General features: G+C 38.3%; 1 protein-coding gene across 1 annotated transcript in view; it reads right to left on the reverse strand.

Annotated features, from left to right (window-relative positions):
- Positions 1-229: 229 nt before the first annotated feature.
- Positions 230-16,445, reverse strand: part of MYOM1 (myomesin 1) — a 75,339-nt gene continuing 59,123 nt past the window's right edge. The window contains exons 33-39 of the mRNA XM_075142046.1: positions 16,189-16,352; positions 14,725-14,761; positions 14,393-14,415; positions 12,709-12,764; positions 7,413-7,628; positions 4,454-4,577; positions 230-3,227 (exon numbers count right to left, since the gene is read on the reverse strand). Coding sequence (XP_074998147.1) covers positions 3,016-3,227; positions 4,454-4,577; positions 7,413-7,628; positions 12,709-12,764; positions 14,393-14,415; positions 14,725-14,761; positions 16,189-16,352 — 832 coding nt within the window. The 3' untranslated portion in view covers positions 230-3,015. The remainder of the gene's footprint in view (positions 3,228-4,453; positions 4,578-7,412; positions 7,629-12,708; positions 12,765-14,392; positions 14,416-14,724; positions 14,762-16,188; positions 16,353-16,445) is intronic.

Here is a 16,445-nt window from a genome sequence, read left to right on the forward strand (position 1 = left end):
AAAGAAGATATTATCCAGAAATGGCACTTCAGAAAAACATTGCAACCAGTGTCTGATTTCAAATGTAGTCAAACAATTCTGTGTGTTTGATAGGAGATTCTGTTGCTTCAGAAATAATTTGCATTCTATCATTATGTAATGGACAGAGACTGACAATTTTTAATAGTTATCGTGGAGAATAGAATATAAATTATACCTTTAGATTGCAAGAAAAAAATTATTCAACCATGGTAACGCAATGAACTTTAATATACTCAACAATTCTGTTAATATTAATTTTGAACATTTTGTTATACATTTGTGAACAAGTACAGCTTAAATAATCAAAATGGAAAAAAAAAGGGTTTTTTTTAAACTTTGATATGTTTATTTGTGTATTTCATTTACCGTGCATAACAACACTACACTTCTGGATAGCAAATAGTTTCCAGTAGAAAATACTGATGTGACTGCATTTCCAGCTTTTTGAGGAACCATTCAAATTTAACAAAAAAAAACCCAAACCCTAGTGCATTTTAGTTTAAATTTTAAAAAGTATTTCCAGTAGGTTTTAATTGAAATATCAGGAAAATATTGATTTTTCTTTCAGCAAAAAGCTAAGACCTGATTCTGCTACAAAGACACAAAAGAGTCATCTGCCATTGGTTTCACAGTGAGCAAAATGGGCTTTGTAATCTGAGATTTGGGATATTTTTAGAACATTTTTCTGAGATCCAGCTTGTTTTCTATTAAAACTAATGAAAAGACCCCTGTGGCATTTTGCAGGAATTGGATCAGGCTCTCAGTGGTACAATCTGTTCTATATATAACTTACATGCCGTTGATGTTTGTGGGAGATAGACTCCCAACCCGAAGGAGCTGTAAGAAGTGTTGGATTTTTAGAGAGGTAAGGCAGGTTGAAATAATTGCCGTGGCAAAGAGCAGTTAAGAGTTGTGTGAAACAACCTGCAGCTTTGTCACGTTTTGAAAGGCCAGACTCTGTGACTCTCTGGCAGAGTGACGTAATCACACATCATTTTCTGTAACAGTTGCCTGAGAACCTACATGCATTAAGGTGCTCATTTAAAAAGTCTCCTACTACGGAAATGCTCCTTACTGCATTTCTGTATGGGACCTACACTTACGTTGTTCGCTGCTGGGCTACTCCAGTTTTCTACTTATTTTTAAGCTATAATACATAGATGTAGAACAAGATGTAATGTAGAACTGAATCAAGCTCTATGTGTCAAACAGTACCTAAGTCTAGTAGGATGATTTTAGTTGTAGTTCAGTCTGTATTTTACGTTTCTGCCACACCTTTTTTGTGTACCAGTCAATATTTTGATTTGCGTAATTTTTTTCTCTATTGCATCCAACATCTTTCTGTCACTCAGAATGGACCATCCAAATTATTTAAATCCTTTACCTTCTTTACAGAAATGTTATTACTCTAATTACCTCCATATAAGCTCTCTAACTGGTATTTCATCCGGCAGGAATCTTTCTGTCGTTTTTAAAAAGAGTTGAATACAACCCTGTTGGAATTCTGCTGGAAGGAAATTAATTTCTTTCCATCAGAAGTATCAGTGTCTCAGGTGTTACACATTTACATGCTATGAAGAGTCTTTGTTTTCTCATGCTAACAATTCTATAAGGATCAGTTTCTAATCAGAAACTGATATTTCTTCTGTTTTCAGTATTTCCGCATTTGTTATAGATCTAACACCCTAGAAATATCAGAGGAGTTCAGTCGTCTTTCATCAATAATCCATCTGGAAAAAGCCAATATAGTATGATTGAGCCTTCTAAGTGTTGAAATCAATAAAAATTTTTTCCTAGTAATTAAAATATCTTATTTTTATTTCTTATATTTAATAATTTCTGGTCACTTAAAAGCTGAGTTAGCTTGCATATTTACAAAATAAATTCTGACCTTTGTTTTTATTGGTTTGTTTTTCAGCTTGAACTCTGCTTCTTCCAAGGTATCTAAGCATTTACAAATGAGTCATATTTTCTTATATCCTCAGTACATAAATATGTGAAAGAACACAGTAATGAATGTGAATGAGCACAGTAATGATATAAAGCAGAGATTCTTGGGTTATGTTTATTCCTGACTTACATGGACCATGAAGCTACACTCTCTTATAAGAAACCAGTGGGTCTGATCCTAGTGAGGGGAAGAAGGGAAAGTGTTGGGCTGAGTCACTGGGGGGAAGGAGGACAGTGGGTTTAGCAAGTCTTGGAAACAGAGATACGATTGCTGTAGCAGAAAGGGTGGAGAGAAATGAGCGTGTGGGGCAGTTGATACTTTACGGGTTAATGCTGTATACGTAGTACCTCACCAAGGCCAGGAGGGAATTACTGAAGTGGAGAGGACTGAAAAGCAGTCATGTGAGTCTCGGTGATAAGAAATGTCCGGATGTCATCCTGATCCACCTGATGAAACAAGTATGCATGAAAGAAACTTGGATCAAAAGAAAACCTACTTATGGCCCCCCTGCATCCATAGGAGATGGTTGTATTTCTGGAGATCTTCCCCTGTGGCCAAATTGGTCATGGTGAAAAGTACAGCCCACATGGCATTAAGAGGACTGTATTGTATGGTTTCCTTAAGAAAGTAAGTGGGGTCTGCCTCAAGCTGTGATGGCCTACAAATATCAATTAAGAGAGCCACATAACTGTTATCAACATTCTTTTACAGAGTAGTAAATATGTACGTTTTGGACAGGATTTGCTCTAGTAACCTCTGCTTATCATGGACATTTTTTAGTAATTAAAATCACCTTGTAAGTACATGGATCATTATTAAGATACTTAGAAATTACTACAGTGCAACTAATCTGGAACTGAGACACAAGTGCCCATCTACTATGCATTTCAAGTTATGAAGTATTACAAATGTTATTAAAAAACACTAATAAGCTTTTGTGTTAAAATATCATGGCTACTCTACCACTCATGAAATCTTAGCTTGAACTTATTATCCAGATCATAACAAGATCATATTCTTCATTCAAGAACAGCAGAGTTTACTCAAGGCTTTTTTTCCAGTGGTTTCTTTCCCTGCCTATCCAAGCTTTCTGTGGGCTGAGGAACCATTTCTGCCACTGCTGCCTTTCCATCAGTCTTCTTTGCTGCTCGCTGTTTGCTTTTTGTATCCTTTTCTGTTTCCACAGGGGGGATTTCATTTGGATCAGGTGTTTCTTCTGTAGCAATAATTTCTTCTGCATGTGGCTTAATAAAATCTGATTTAGGAGAAGTAATAAAATTTCCCTTATATTTACTACGCTTAGCAACACAGAGGTATATAGATTTTGCTTTCACATTGGTTATGACCTTATGTTCTTTTCCTCTTCCCATACCCATATAAAGAGACTCAGTATCACAAATAATGTTACTACTTTTTACAGAGACAAAAGCAAGCCCGAGTTTTTACGGTCTCTAATTAAAAAGATTAAGGGGTAGAACCTGCAAAACATTTACAGATGTAAATAATGGTTTCTCATAAGTTATCTCATTTACAGGACTGCTCAGAAATGTCTAGGTTACTCATACCAGTAAGGCAGGAGAGGAAGGAAATGCAGTTAAATATTTGTTCTTGCCTTAGGAGCAGAAAAGGGAAGAGGAATAAGAGTATAAAATGTTCTGTCAGCAATGATATAACATGTATACACCCTGTATACAAAGAAAAAATACTTAGGCAAAAATATGTAAAACAGATGTTCTGATAACATTGGAATTTAAGCCTTATTTGGAGCTAAAATGCTCTACATGAGGGAGTTGTAATTGTGAAGAATAAATCAATGTCCAAATAGCAGTTATATAGTAACAGTCTAAAAGAACAGTAAAAATCTGTAATATACAAGAGTGCAGAATCACCAGAGAGCTTTTCATTTTCCACCCTTTCTCTAAATTGGACAAAAAAATGGTCACTTATAATCCCAACTTTACCATTCAATATGGACATAAAACCAAGAGAGAATAATTGATTTATCTCCAATAGTGGCTATATATACGATCAGGGTTTTCTAAAACAGTTTGGCATTTAGGGCCCCTTAATTAGCAAGGCCTTTTTTTTTTGTTAAGTGTCAAACGTCTAGCTGCTGAAATGAGTCTTACTTTGGAAAATAACACCATCTGTGTATATATACATGCTTAGCAGGTCTTTCCTCTGCATTCAGAAATTTGAAAGTATTTATTATGGCTTAAAAAACTTTCATCAGCCAGGTGAGCCAAGGTGAGAACTCACAGCCCAGTGGAAAGGTGATTTGAAAGTGTTGATTTAAATCTGTTTCACTGAGGTTTAACCTGGCAATTCATACTTTGCATTTGTTGTTGATTAAGAGCATACATACTGTAAACTTGATTGTTTGGGACCTGAGAAATACTGATTGGCACAGACTATTAACTGCATAATGTGTAACAATTTTTTCATTGGAGTAGAAGACCACAAAGGTGAAAGTGCTCTTACCTTTCTTTTCCCCTTCCTTCTGTTTGCTTGCTGTCATTGTTTTTTTCTTTTTAGATACCTTTATATTATTTTGATCGTGTCCTTGGACTGTGCCAGTCTGTCCTGACACAGAAATCACAATCACCTGAAGCAAAGCAAGAACAAAAAGTGCACAAGCAAGAAATGTAGATGCATCACAAGTTCTATCTGAAACCACCATAACGCAGTCCCTGGCAGCAGTACGTTTAGAAGCAGCTATTACTGTTTCAGGGACACATACATCTTCTGAAGCAAACAGAAGTGGAATCCAGCCTGTTATCTGTGAGATGGCCCACTTGTATTCCCTCGCAGTTCTGCCAAAAGGAGGGAGGCAGGAGGACAGATTTTTTAAGATAAAGTAGTAGAAATAAACTGCTGCCAAAATGCAATCATTGTTAAAAACATGCTAATGCTAAGTAATAAACATCAGTTATCAGGTATTGCGAAGAGCAAGTCGTATTCTTGTTTGCACTCTGGAGGATGGAAGAGAGATGTGACACTGTTGCTTTTAAGCTCTATGTCCTGGGACCACGATGGAGTGACCTGCTTATCATCCTTGAATTGTCTTCATGTCATACTAAGCAAAACTATCAAATAATTTGACATTGGTTCTTTAAACTCAGAAAGCTTGCTGTATCTCAAATTACAGATATTCTCATGATTATATTTTGAAATTTAAAAATTAAGCTGTTTGATACACAGCTGTTGTGACTAAATATTCTGAACTTTTTTAATAACAGATATTGACTCATTAATGTACATAATTACACACTTAAACCTTAAAATTGCAATAATGTCATCAAGTTTGATACTGGAGTTTTAACTATTTTAGGAGATAAGGCTATGTGAACACATACACTGTTTATGTGAAATGCTGAAAACACATTAGTTTTACTTAATTTCATGTTAAAAACCCCTGTGATGTGAAATCTATTCTGGAAGAAAAAAGATTTATACCAGATAAAGTTAACATGTTCCTTGAAACTGGCGGTACTATTCATGCATAAAGTTAAGCACATGCTAACATGTTTTGGTAGGTCATAAATCTGATCTAAATCTGGATATTTTTTTTTTTAGTTATTAAGATCATAATCATTAGCCCTTTATAGAAACTGATGAAAAAGAAATTATTAAAAAATTGCAAAAATCACCACTTTCACCATTGATAACTGTCTTGAATCTATTGTTACCTGAGCCATTAAGAACTCCCTCATGCTTCCACTTCGACTTTAACGTTAGCTGCCAGTAAACCTCAGATGGTAAGGGTTTAAGTGAGCATTAACTGTACAGCACTTACTAGTAGCGTCCTCACAGAAATGCCAATACTGCAGCAAAATGAGTGCCTGGGCAACAGCACTATTTCTGCAGTCACAGTAGCTAAAAATGACAAGAGAAAGTATGTGAAAGGTGCACACAGATCATGCTTATAGTGAAAATATATGTTAGTTCTTTAGATTTTGATGTGAAGAATTGTGCTGTTGTGAGACTAGTAATGAAAAGAGTTATTGATATGGAGTGTTGCTCTCCTAATTAGCAATTGGGCTGATAACTGCTTCTGATCATACATATATATATGAGATATATATTGTATCACATAAGCAACATTCTGTTGCTCTTCCTCAGCTAATAATAATCAGAGGCATTCCTGTAAAATAGCTGACATGGAGTTTTTAATCTATATTAGTGTGTTCAAAGATCTGGACAAATGTTTTTTGTCTGAAACATTTTTATCTGAAAAAAACCATTTTTTTCTCTGTTCCAGTGAAGATTCTTTTTGTAGCTTTAAAAGATCTTGACAAAATATGTTATTTCTGATCTCCAGTGTTACGTTTGGATGAAATTAACTGAAGTCTCAGTCTAACAAAATACTTACCTAACACCCTCAAATCAAAATTCATGAGCAGGTCCATTGAATCACATGAGACCACTCCTGTGCCTGAATTTGCAATAACACCTTGTTGAGTTGAGATGTGAAGTAGTCTGGACAGAAAGGTGTGAAGAGATGCCATTGTGGGTTTTGTCGTGAACAGTAAAGTGAAGATTAACAGAGATCTAAAGGAAAGCTAGAGGTAATTACAGTGGTGAAAGCATTAAGACACTAAGACACTGTGCACAAGTACCAGAGCCGTGACTAGTAAAACAAGACACAGTGAAACAAGCTTGTGATAGAAGGAAAGAAGTGAATTCAGTTTATTTGTGAACATAGAGGAGAGTTCATACATTTTTGCAGACACACACACACACACACACTAGTATTCTGGCCTCCTAAGCCTAATTTTCATTTATGTTACAGTACTTTTACCCCAATTGGGCAGATTAAACAATATTTATGGATGTAAATGACACCCATATTAAGGCCTCTCTAAATTAACACAGCAATACAAAGGGGCCTTAAAGTAGACAAAAACCAGCACTAATTTCTCCATGATTTAATTCTCTAACACATTCCATCTATGCTACGTTCCCTAAGTTGGAACAAATCTAAACTGCCGCTCAAAAATGACTCGGATCATTTTTTATCTTTCCATTTACCTCATCAGTTGCCCCCACTGAAATGATTCTTCACCCTTTCCATTTTTGTTGTATGGTCAAATGCTCCAGGAAGAGGGTCAAATGGCAGCCCTGTGTTTGCAGCCAACATGCTTTTGGCCTGGCTGAAGATGCTACAACTAGGTTCTGTGAAGTTAGCAGTAAGAAAATATTTAGGAAAGACCCTGTTTTCCCTGGCACACTTAAGTGTATTAGAAGCAAAAGTGAAGTGAATGGAAAAATCCAGAGCTGCCTGCTAAAGCATTTACACACACAGATTATGTCAGCCTGTCATCCAAAATCTCCCCCATACTTCTGTTTCCTAGTCTTAAATTCACGCTTTCGTTTTCTTATCTTCTTTCTTTTTCTCTTGCTCAGACTGTGTCTCTTCCTCAGGTATGAACACACTTACAGTGACATCGCTGGTCTCTGTGCCATACTTGTTCTTCACCACAATGCTGTATTTCCCAGAGTCGAATGTGGACACAGTAGAAATGGTAAAGCTGACGTTTTTTCCAGATTCAAATTTCAGGATGCAATTAGCATCAGATACAAATGATTTTTCATTCTTCAGCCATGAGACCTCTGGGGTAGGATCTCCCCAGACAGTGCAAGAAAGATTAAGTGCCTGTAGAAAAAGTACAAAAGGATTATAAGTAGGAGTCAGTAAACATTTGCTGTGTTTTTTGATGCCTGACTCTCCAAATGTTCCACTCCCCATTTAGCTTCCTGCTTTTAGTAAATGGATGCGTATCACCAGCCGTGATCAATATTTTTTGTCAGTGTCTTCTGTATCATAAAGGAAAAAAAGGAACACAGTTAGTTCAAAAACTCCATTAAAACCTTCAATATTTTATGGACCTTCTTCTCTGCTCTCATAATCATTAGCAGAGCTTTCTCCATGCATATTGTTTAATATCAAATTAGATACTATCTGCATTTGTGTGTTAGACCTGAAATGAGAATTTGCGGAACCGTCAGGTGGATTTGTTCACGTTAAGCTCACTATATATTTACCACAGAAGTAAAGAAAGTGTGCCTGCTTTTTTAAATAACTAAGAACGAAGTGTCCCTGGAATATTTTGTTTAATTTAGGAACTTTTTAAACCTGATAGCTCTTCCAATAGACTTGAATTGTTTCATGCACTCCTATAAAACTATTTTTAACTGAAATTAGTACAGGCTTTACCCTTTCTTTGGTGTTCATCTAAGTATTTCCCTTTGATGTTAGTAATGTTCCTAAGGGCTGAATTTAGTCCCATCAGACTGAAGGAAGTCTCTTCATTGTCAGAGAGTCAGTTGTTGGGGAGATCCCTGGCAGTTGGACACTTTCTGTAGGCCGGTGAGTCTATTGGGCACACAACGTCCAGGCCCCTTTTTTGGTTGTCAGCTGAGAAATTCATGTTTGGGAGATACTGATATATATACACACAATCCCCTCCTCCAGTTGCAGTGCCATGGGAATCTTCTCAAAAGAATTTGCAAAAATGAGCATCACATAGAGAGTCAAATATGAAAAATGTTCATATGAAACTTCAGTGGTACATAGGCCTTTCTCTGAACCTTTATTTAGGAAGGAATCCATTTATGTCTAAGTATTAAATAGTACATTGGTCTGAACTTAAAAAGTTATTCAAAGTAGATTTTTTTTTTAATGGAAATTGAAGAATTTTTACTGCAGAGAAAATGGTCTTCAGTAGTTCCTTAGGAATGGACTAAGTGATACATAAGGAATGGACAAGATTCCACTGGAATCAAGTTTCTCTTACCTTTTTTTTACAGGCTCTTAATACAAATACGTCAAAAATAGAGACAACTGAAGAGCGCTCACATTGTTGGCCCTATAGGCTGTCATGATAAAAATCTACTGTGAGAAATCTATTTAACGGGCTACCTTCCCTTCACTTCTCTGCTTCTTGTCTGGTAGTGTAATGGTGGAAGGTGGGACAGAAGAGAGACATCCAGAAGGCTGTTGAAATGAGCAGATTGAAAAAATGGATACCTCTATACAAATGAAAGATTTTTGTACTTCTGGCTACAAAATAAAAATCAAATAAATCCCACATCACCTAAGGACCAAAATGAGAACAAAACGGGGGGGAAGTCTTTCCTCCATCAAAACCACATAATTCTTGGTACCAAAGGAAAGGCAGTTTCCAAGTGAGAAGTGGTTACGGCATGGTGGAGATGGCCTCTGTCTGATTTCCTGCAGCACCTACAGCTGGTGACCGCGTGGGGCTGTTGACTGCCTTCTCTCATAGTCCACTGATGTGAATGTGAATGTGGTTTTGATTGCCATATCAGACCCTCTTCTTGAAAAACAAGGGGAAAACAAGAGGTTTTACATTTCCCCCGCCTCCTTATCACTCTCAAACATGCCCTCAGCCTCAGCCTTGGCCAGGCATTGCATATGGGCCCCTTCCAGTGCCCGATACTTCTTTATTGTCTTCTGATTCTCTAGCAAGCAAGAGATCACCATCGAGTGGCCCCAGCTGCCAATCCAGGATGCTAATGAGCTGATGTCCATGTCCAGACATCTCTACTAGTGGCATCATTCAAACCTTGGGTGTTTGAAGTGATATCAGTACTCCTTAATTCAAAGAGATCCAAGCAGCAGTGATGACTCTCTTCTTCTTCTAAATCGTTCATTAAAATAGCTGCATTTTGCTTAACCTTGCATCACTAGGTCCTGTTTGACATCGGTGCTCCTCTTGATGTTCCCAATTCTTTTCTTCATTTATTTTCCAGCTTCTAATGTGCAGAGATGTATCTTATCATTCACTATGTAGATAGTGGAAGCTAATTCTGTAATTACGGAGCCTTAGCCAAGGAGAAGTGATTGTCCACTGTGACTGCACTGATCTGTTTCAGATTTTCTATTCTTTGGGCAGGAGATTGTCTTTGCTCATGTATCTCTTCATTACTCACTGAAACCCCTGATTATAATGCTGTATTCAACCTGAAATCCTTATCCTGGTAAAAAAAGTGTGTTCTGTACTCCGGGGGGGAAAAGGCACCTTTCCGCTTCAAGATAATCCCCCTTTTCCAGTAGTTGTCTGGCTCTGATGATTGTCTGGGGCAGGGGGCTGGGGAAAAGGACTGGAAACCTGTCTAGATGTTGTGGTGAGTGAATGAAATCTATCAGGAAATCTGATCTACCTGAAAAACACTGGGTGAGTAAACCCCATCTCTTTGAGCCGGATCTCAGCATTTCAGAACTCCACACAGAAGTTCCTATAACAAGTCTGGACCTGGGGCACTGAGGCATGGGCACTTGGAGCAACCAGCAGCTGCAGGTCCAGACCCTTTGTGCCCCCCACTACCTTTTGTGCCTTTCACTGGAGATTATCATGAGTAGGGTAGTACAGGTGGCAGAGGGAAATGTGTTATTGTATTTCAAGTATCGCCATTCCTTCTGCATATTAGCACAAACTCACATTTGTAGGTGGTTTGGGCTAAGATGCCAGTGAGTGAATTGAAGCAGCTCAATCAGGGGAACCTGCTCCCTTCTTCCACCTACCCCTGGCAGAAGGTAGAATGGGGAGTTGGTTGGCAGAAGGATGCAACATGTTGCTTCTAGGTCTGAAAGTGCCTGTCTGTTAGAATCCTAAACTTCTCCTTTTAAAAAGAAAACCCCTTACTCACTTACAGGCCGCCATTAAAACAGCCACTTAGATTAATTTGGCTGGCTGTACACAAAACTTATGCTCGTATTCTCTGTTGGGTCAAATTCCTCCCTAATATGAACTGACACTTAGCCTTTTCCAATTATATCACACTGCTGAAGAGCATTTCTGTCTATCAGTGGAAGCCTCTTAGGCCATCTGGAACGCTGTTTGATTAACACTGGGTAAACACTGGTTCATTCGTTCTCACACATATCCTTCAGCTCACATGTAAAAAGCTAATAAATAGCATCACAGTCATGGTGTTAAGTTTAAGACATCATATGCTTGGAAGTTCAATCTAGGGATACCAATCTGTTCATATAACTCTCTAGTTATGGCTGCACTTGTATTCAGAATCAAAGCTTGCAATTGCCAGTCCTCTGCTACCTCATTTACTGTTTTTCAAAATCCTTGATGACTGTGCAATTTGCATGAATTACACAACAGAGAACTGCATTCCCCTCTCTCCAGCATATATGCAAACAACAGACAGATGAGCCAACACCACCCAAACAAGCACCGTTTTCCCCAATCACTCTCTGTCCTACTCCATTTCTCAAAACAATCATCTACTGAATCCAGAAGCATAAGGTCAAGGATATTTGTCTCGAGTTCTGGGAGTTTTTCTGTCACTTATTGAAACATTACAGATGTCCTTGCTGTCAAGGACAATGTGTGTCTGGGTAAGATTTTGCAACTCATTTTTTACAAACTCCCTTTTTTTAAACTCTACACATTTTGCTTTAGTGAGCTCATACTCAACTTCGTATCAACTCTCTTTTGGCAGAAAGTGTAAAACTGATAATAACTACCCAAATTTATCCGCTGCCAAAGCAGTATGAGAATCTCATCTCCAAGCACAAGCACTATTAGCTGAGAATCTGCAAATGCATTCTTTGTGTCTTTGTTTCTTTGTGTCTTCTACCTACAGTTACAATGCTGGTATGAGTGCTTCTCACTTCTACAACATTTCCTAAACTGCTAAATCCTTTAATGAAAGGTTTAATCAAATGTTATCTCATTTTGTAATGCCAACATTCTTAATTTTCCCAGAAGCGCTGCAGTCCACTATCTGTTGGCTGTGCTGTATTTCGCATTGTTAAGCGATTCAGACCAAGATTTTAGATTCTTAGCACTTCTGCTCAGCTTATAATCAAATACTTTAACCCAGCTGACCTACTGCCAGATCAAGCCAGAAATATCGGGAAGCTGCCTTCCTGAAGTTGTTATGTTACAAGTTTCCAGTGACATTCACGTGCCCTATTTCAATGTTCACCCACACTGTGAAGAGGAACCGGCCAGAGGCAGACCAGTGGGAAGTGGAGAGCAGACACTTCTTGGTCTCAGTACTATTATGCAGCAATCTTAGAAGCAGCGTGCTGGGAAAAGGTTGTGAGATTGAGAACTGAGTTTCTGGGTCATCTGTTCTGTGCTCAAGCATCGATGTAGCCGCGTTCCTCTGGGATTGCCTTACAATAATCTTTCAGCTAAACTCTGCTAATGTAATCCAGTGTAACACCAGTGACTTCTTTTGACTTCCTTCCCATTTACCCTGATGAAATAGAGAAAATGATCTCCTTTTGTCTGGGAGAGAATTGAGTTAGAATGGCTTACTAGTTTTACACCGTTTGAAAGCCAGCCTTGACAGAGGTGACTATCTTGCCACATTGCAAGGAAGTTAACTGCATAAAACATAGAATGACTAGCTATCTTGTAAATAAGGAATTAAACTTCCGTCATAGCCTGTTACAAAAAGATCTAACTGTGAAACCTGTGCATGAATTTTTGAAGAGCTGGTTGTGTAAGGAGTTTTAGTCTCAGCTCACATTGTCATCTCACTTTTATCTAATGCTTAAGAAAAGACACTGCCCTGAATACATAAGCCCATCTGTGCAAGACTGTTGAATTATGTACAGATGAATAAATAATGTAGCAGATTTTAAAGATGGAATCTTTAAAAAAAAGGTGAATATTTTCCCATCATTGAAAGGCATTCAGGTTGTTGGACTGTTGTGTAAAGCTTCAGTTAATTTACTGTACCTTGCCCTCCTGGATGGTGACAACATCGGGCAAACCTCCAAGTACTCGTGCACGATCTGGAAATAAGTAAGAGTAATTTTCTTTAGTGTCTCAAAATCAACTGCGTCCCAGATTCTGTTTTCCCTCTTGTTCCTTCATATTATCTTATTTATGTACAACTTGTCTCTGATGTCTGCGCTAGCAGAGCACTATTCGGCATTCTTAGCACACCATTTGGACTTTAAAAAATGTTGAATTCACAGCAAAAGATGTGTTAATAGCTAGTGTCAGTCACTTACAGAGGGGAATTAAAGTACATGGGCTGTGTCCTACAGATTTTGCCATCAATTCAGTGTTACTTCTGCATGCACAAAAAAAAATCTGAATTTTTGAGATCTGGCACTCTAAATTTTTAGTGTCATAAACTAAACATGTTGTGTTTCCAAAAGGAAACGAATGACAGCTAATAAAGTGGTAGAGATTAGGTTTTGATCTAAATACAAAGACAGTGTCAGTGACAGCACTGAAATTCCACCGCTTTGTACGTATCTGGGTGTAAATGAGATCGATATTTGGTCTAGTTTTAAGCTCAAAGTCCCATAGGACTCTTAAATACAAATAAGCTAATTACATGCAGGCTTTGGTGCACTTATTCTGGAGTATGGATTTAGTTCATTATAAGTCTTGGTGGAGCCTGGCAGAGGAAGGAAATGACTATACAGAATGTTCCCCTCTAATGTATTCTGTAAAAGATGTGCTCTGGAGCACGGAGATAACAACCTTATGAGACTGGGAACGCGGCTGTGTTATGTCAATTAACATGCCAGCCCCTTATGAATGGTTCACGGTCAGCAAAGAAATGCCCAGGGCAGAGCTATTACTGATCCCTTTGTGCCATCTCAGCTGGGACTCGTAGGGATCACTGTACATTTCCAAACCCTGCTCTATTTGGAGTGTATGTCCAGGAGGAGTTAGCTCAGATCTCTCTACACATTTTTCTCCAATAACTTTTCAAATGCCAGTTCTGCCCTCGTTTTTACACAGGTCTAAAAGTCATCTGCAGCAGGAGAACATTTTGATGTGTTACATTTTTTCCATGCATTTTTCTGTAAATAGGGAGAATATTGAGCTTAATAATTCAAGTTGAATTCTAATGACTTATTCCTTAAGTAATTATTACATACTTTTGTTTTAGTTGCTATGTTGGAATTGACACACATGCAAAAGTATCAGGAGATTCAGGGATCGGTCTTCAAGCAATGCAAAAGCGACTGTTGCTTTCTTATCCATCTCTGTATGCAATGCAGAGCCATTTGACATTTTAGATAGTTGAAAACTAGCCAAATTATTTCCTCCATCTTTGAAAACAAAGTGACTTTTGTGCAGAGAACATGCATGAGAGATCTCAGCAATAAAGATAATTTTTAGAGAAGGCTAACTGGTAATGAGAACAGGAGCTTAGGCTGGAAAAATCAACATAACCCATAACTATAGTGGTATTAGCTGCAATGTGCACCAATGATACATCACTAAAGGGTCACTCTCCTTGCTTCCCCTTGGTATAAGGACAAATTCATTTTAGGATGAGCACATGCACATATGCATGTATACATGCCCTCTCTCTCCCAACGCACAACCTTCCCGGAGAGGAAGAAAACCTTCGTAAACAGTTTATTGCAACTATTGTCAAAGAAGGCCCACTTACTTTTCTCTGCAATCGCAGCTTGCCTGGAGTTGAAAGAAACAAAAAGAAAGTCCAATTTCAGTTGAAGTTTACTTAGAATGATTGAAAAATAGCTTATCTTTTTAATTGTGTTTCATACATTAAGGAATATGTCTCATCATTTGGCAATACTGCTTATCCTTTGTTACCTAACTATTATATAAGAATTGCACCAAAGAAGTCACATGCAAAACTCCTACAGACTTCTGTAGGACTAGGATCCGTTTCACGGGATATATTTAGCTCCAGCACAAAACAAATACTCTTATTATTTTATGGCTGCCATTACTGTATTTAGATGGCATAATACTTACTTTAATCTCTGGAACTCAGCAAAGGCTTCATCAAATGCTTTGTAAAGAGAAAAGTTTATTTTAAAGGTAGGTTCAGAGGTAAATTATCACAAGTTTACATTTAGAATGTAGAACTAAATTAAAAATGTAGACATCATTAAAGAAATATTAATGTATGGATGCATGCGTATTGTATAAACCCTAAAATGCTGAATGATTCAACTAATAAAGGCCATCTTGTATACGGCAGCTTATATATATACATATGAATGCATAAACACACTTTTTTTTCTTCTAAAAGTCAGGCTTTAAGACAAATAACAGGAGAGTAATAGGCTGAAATTATCTCACAAAAGAGAGGAAGAAACCCACAATACACCACCTAAATGATAGCTTATGGCAGTGGTCTCCCAAACTTTTTTGATCATGCACTCCTATAGGTAAAATTTTTTTGAGCATGCACCCCGAATATATGTACATTTATTTATTTATAGATTACGTAGCTGTACTACTGAAGTTCTCATATTTTCTTCCCGCACCCCGGCACATCATCTTGCACACACCCCACTTTGGAGACCACTGGCTTATGGAATACAAGAGAACTGTTTTTTCCAAGTGCTTTTCACATCTGCTCTGAAGCATCACACTGATGGCCATGAACAAACCAGACAGCAAACTGCTGTCTCCTCTGTAAATTCAGGCTAAGCTACCATCATGTGGGAGGTCAACCTCTCCGCTTTGAAAGGGAAGGAGAAATCTCTTTTCTCAGAAAGTGGGAATAGAGTACAGAAAGAGCAGCATGGAGATGATTGTAAGGTTATTGCCCTTACACAGAGCTTGCAGACCCAAAGTGAAACTTTAGGGATGGGAACAGCGCGGGATGGAAACTCGGCAATTCGGAAGGAGATAATCTCTTCCCTAGGATCTGAGAGGTCTCTCAGAGTAAAAGCTTCCAACAGTCAATCCAAATAATTTTAGCTGTTCCCCTAACATTCCTTCATCGTGCTGATGACAGGGACCAGTCTTGACATCTCTGAAGAATAAGGAGCCCTATTATATCCATCAAAGAAATGCAGTAGGAAAGTAACAGAACAAACTTATCCCCCACTTCCTCCTCCAAATATTACTTGGAAGGGAGAGATACAGAAGGCATTCAGTGCTACATCTTGTATTTAAAACTGCCAATCAATGCCAGCAACACAAGGGGTTTTGTAAGATAGCTCAGAAACTGGGCTGACATCTCAGTAGGCAAACTGTAAGCGGGTATTTGGAATCGGAAAAAGCCTTTCGTAATTTATGACCCGAGAGCACAGGTTGGGGAAAACAAATTGCGCTGTCCCCACAAACACTGCCAGGCTGCTGGGCACACACACAGACCCAACAGCCCAAAGGGTAACAGGCCTGTAGCAAGATCCTGCTGCAGATGCTCCTACCCTGCCACAGTGTAATGCCCGCATACGGATGTTAGCAGAGGGAATGGCCTACCTTGTCCAGAAAGATCCACTGTCTTTTTGTGTCCTGTTTTACCATCAAAGAGTTCCATTGTGTATTTGCCTTTGTCCTGTGGAGTTGGCTCATTGATCTGCAACCAGATCTGCTCCCCGGTGACACCGGTCTTCACTCGGTCTGTAAACCTAATCTGGGTATCGCTGAAAAATACACAACAACATTACCCTTCCGTTTTGCTGGAGTATAAATGGGATTTGCTCATGATGAGTCACTGAGTACGTCTGCAGTTACTA

This window comes from Calonectris borealis, chromosome 2, assembly GCF_964195595.1.
Source record: "Calonectris borealis chromosome 2, bCalBor7.hap1.2, whole genome shotgun sequence".
NCBI lineage: Eukaryota > Metazoa > Chordata > Aves > Procellariiformes > Procellariidae > Calonectris > Calonectris borealis.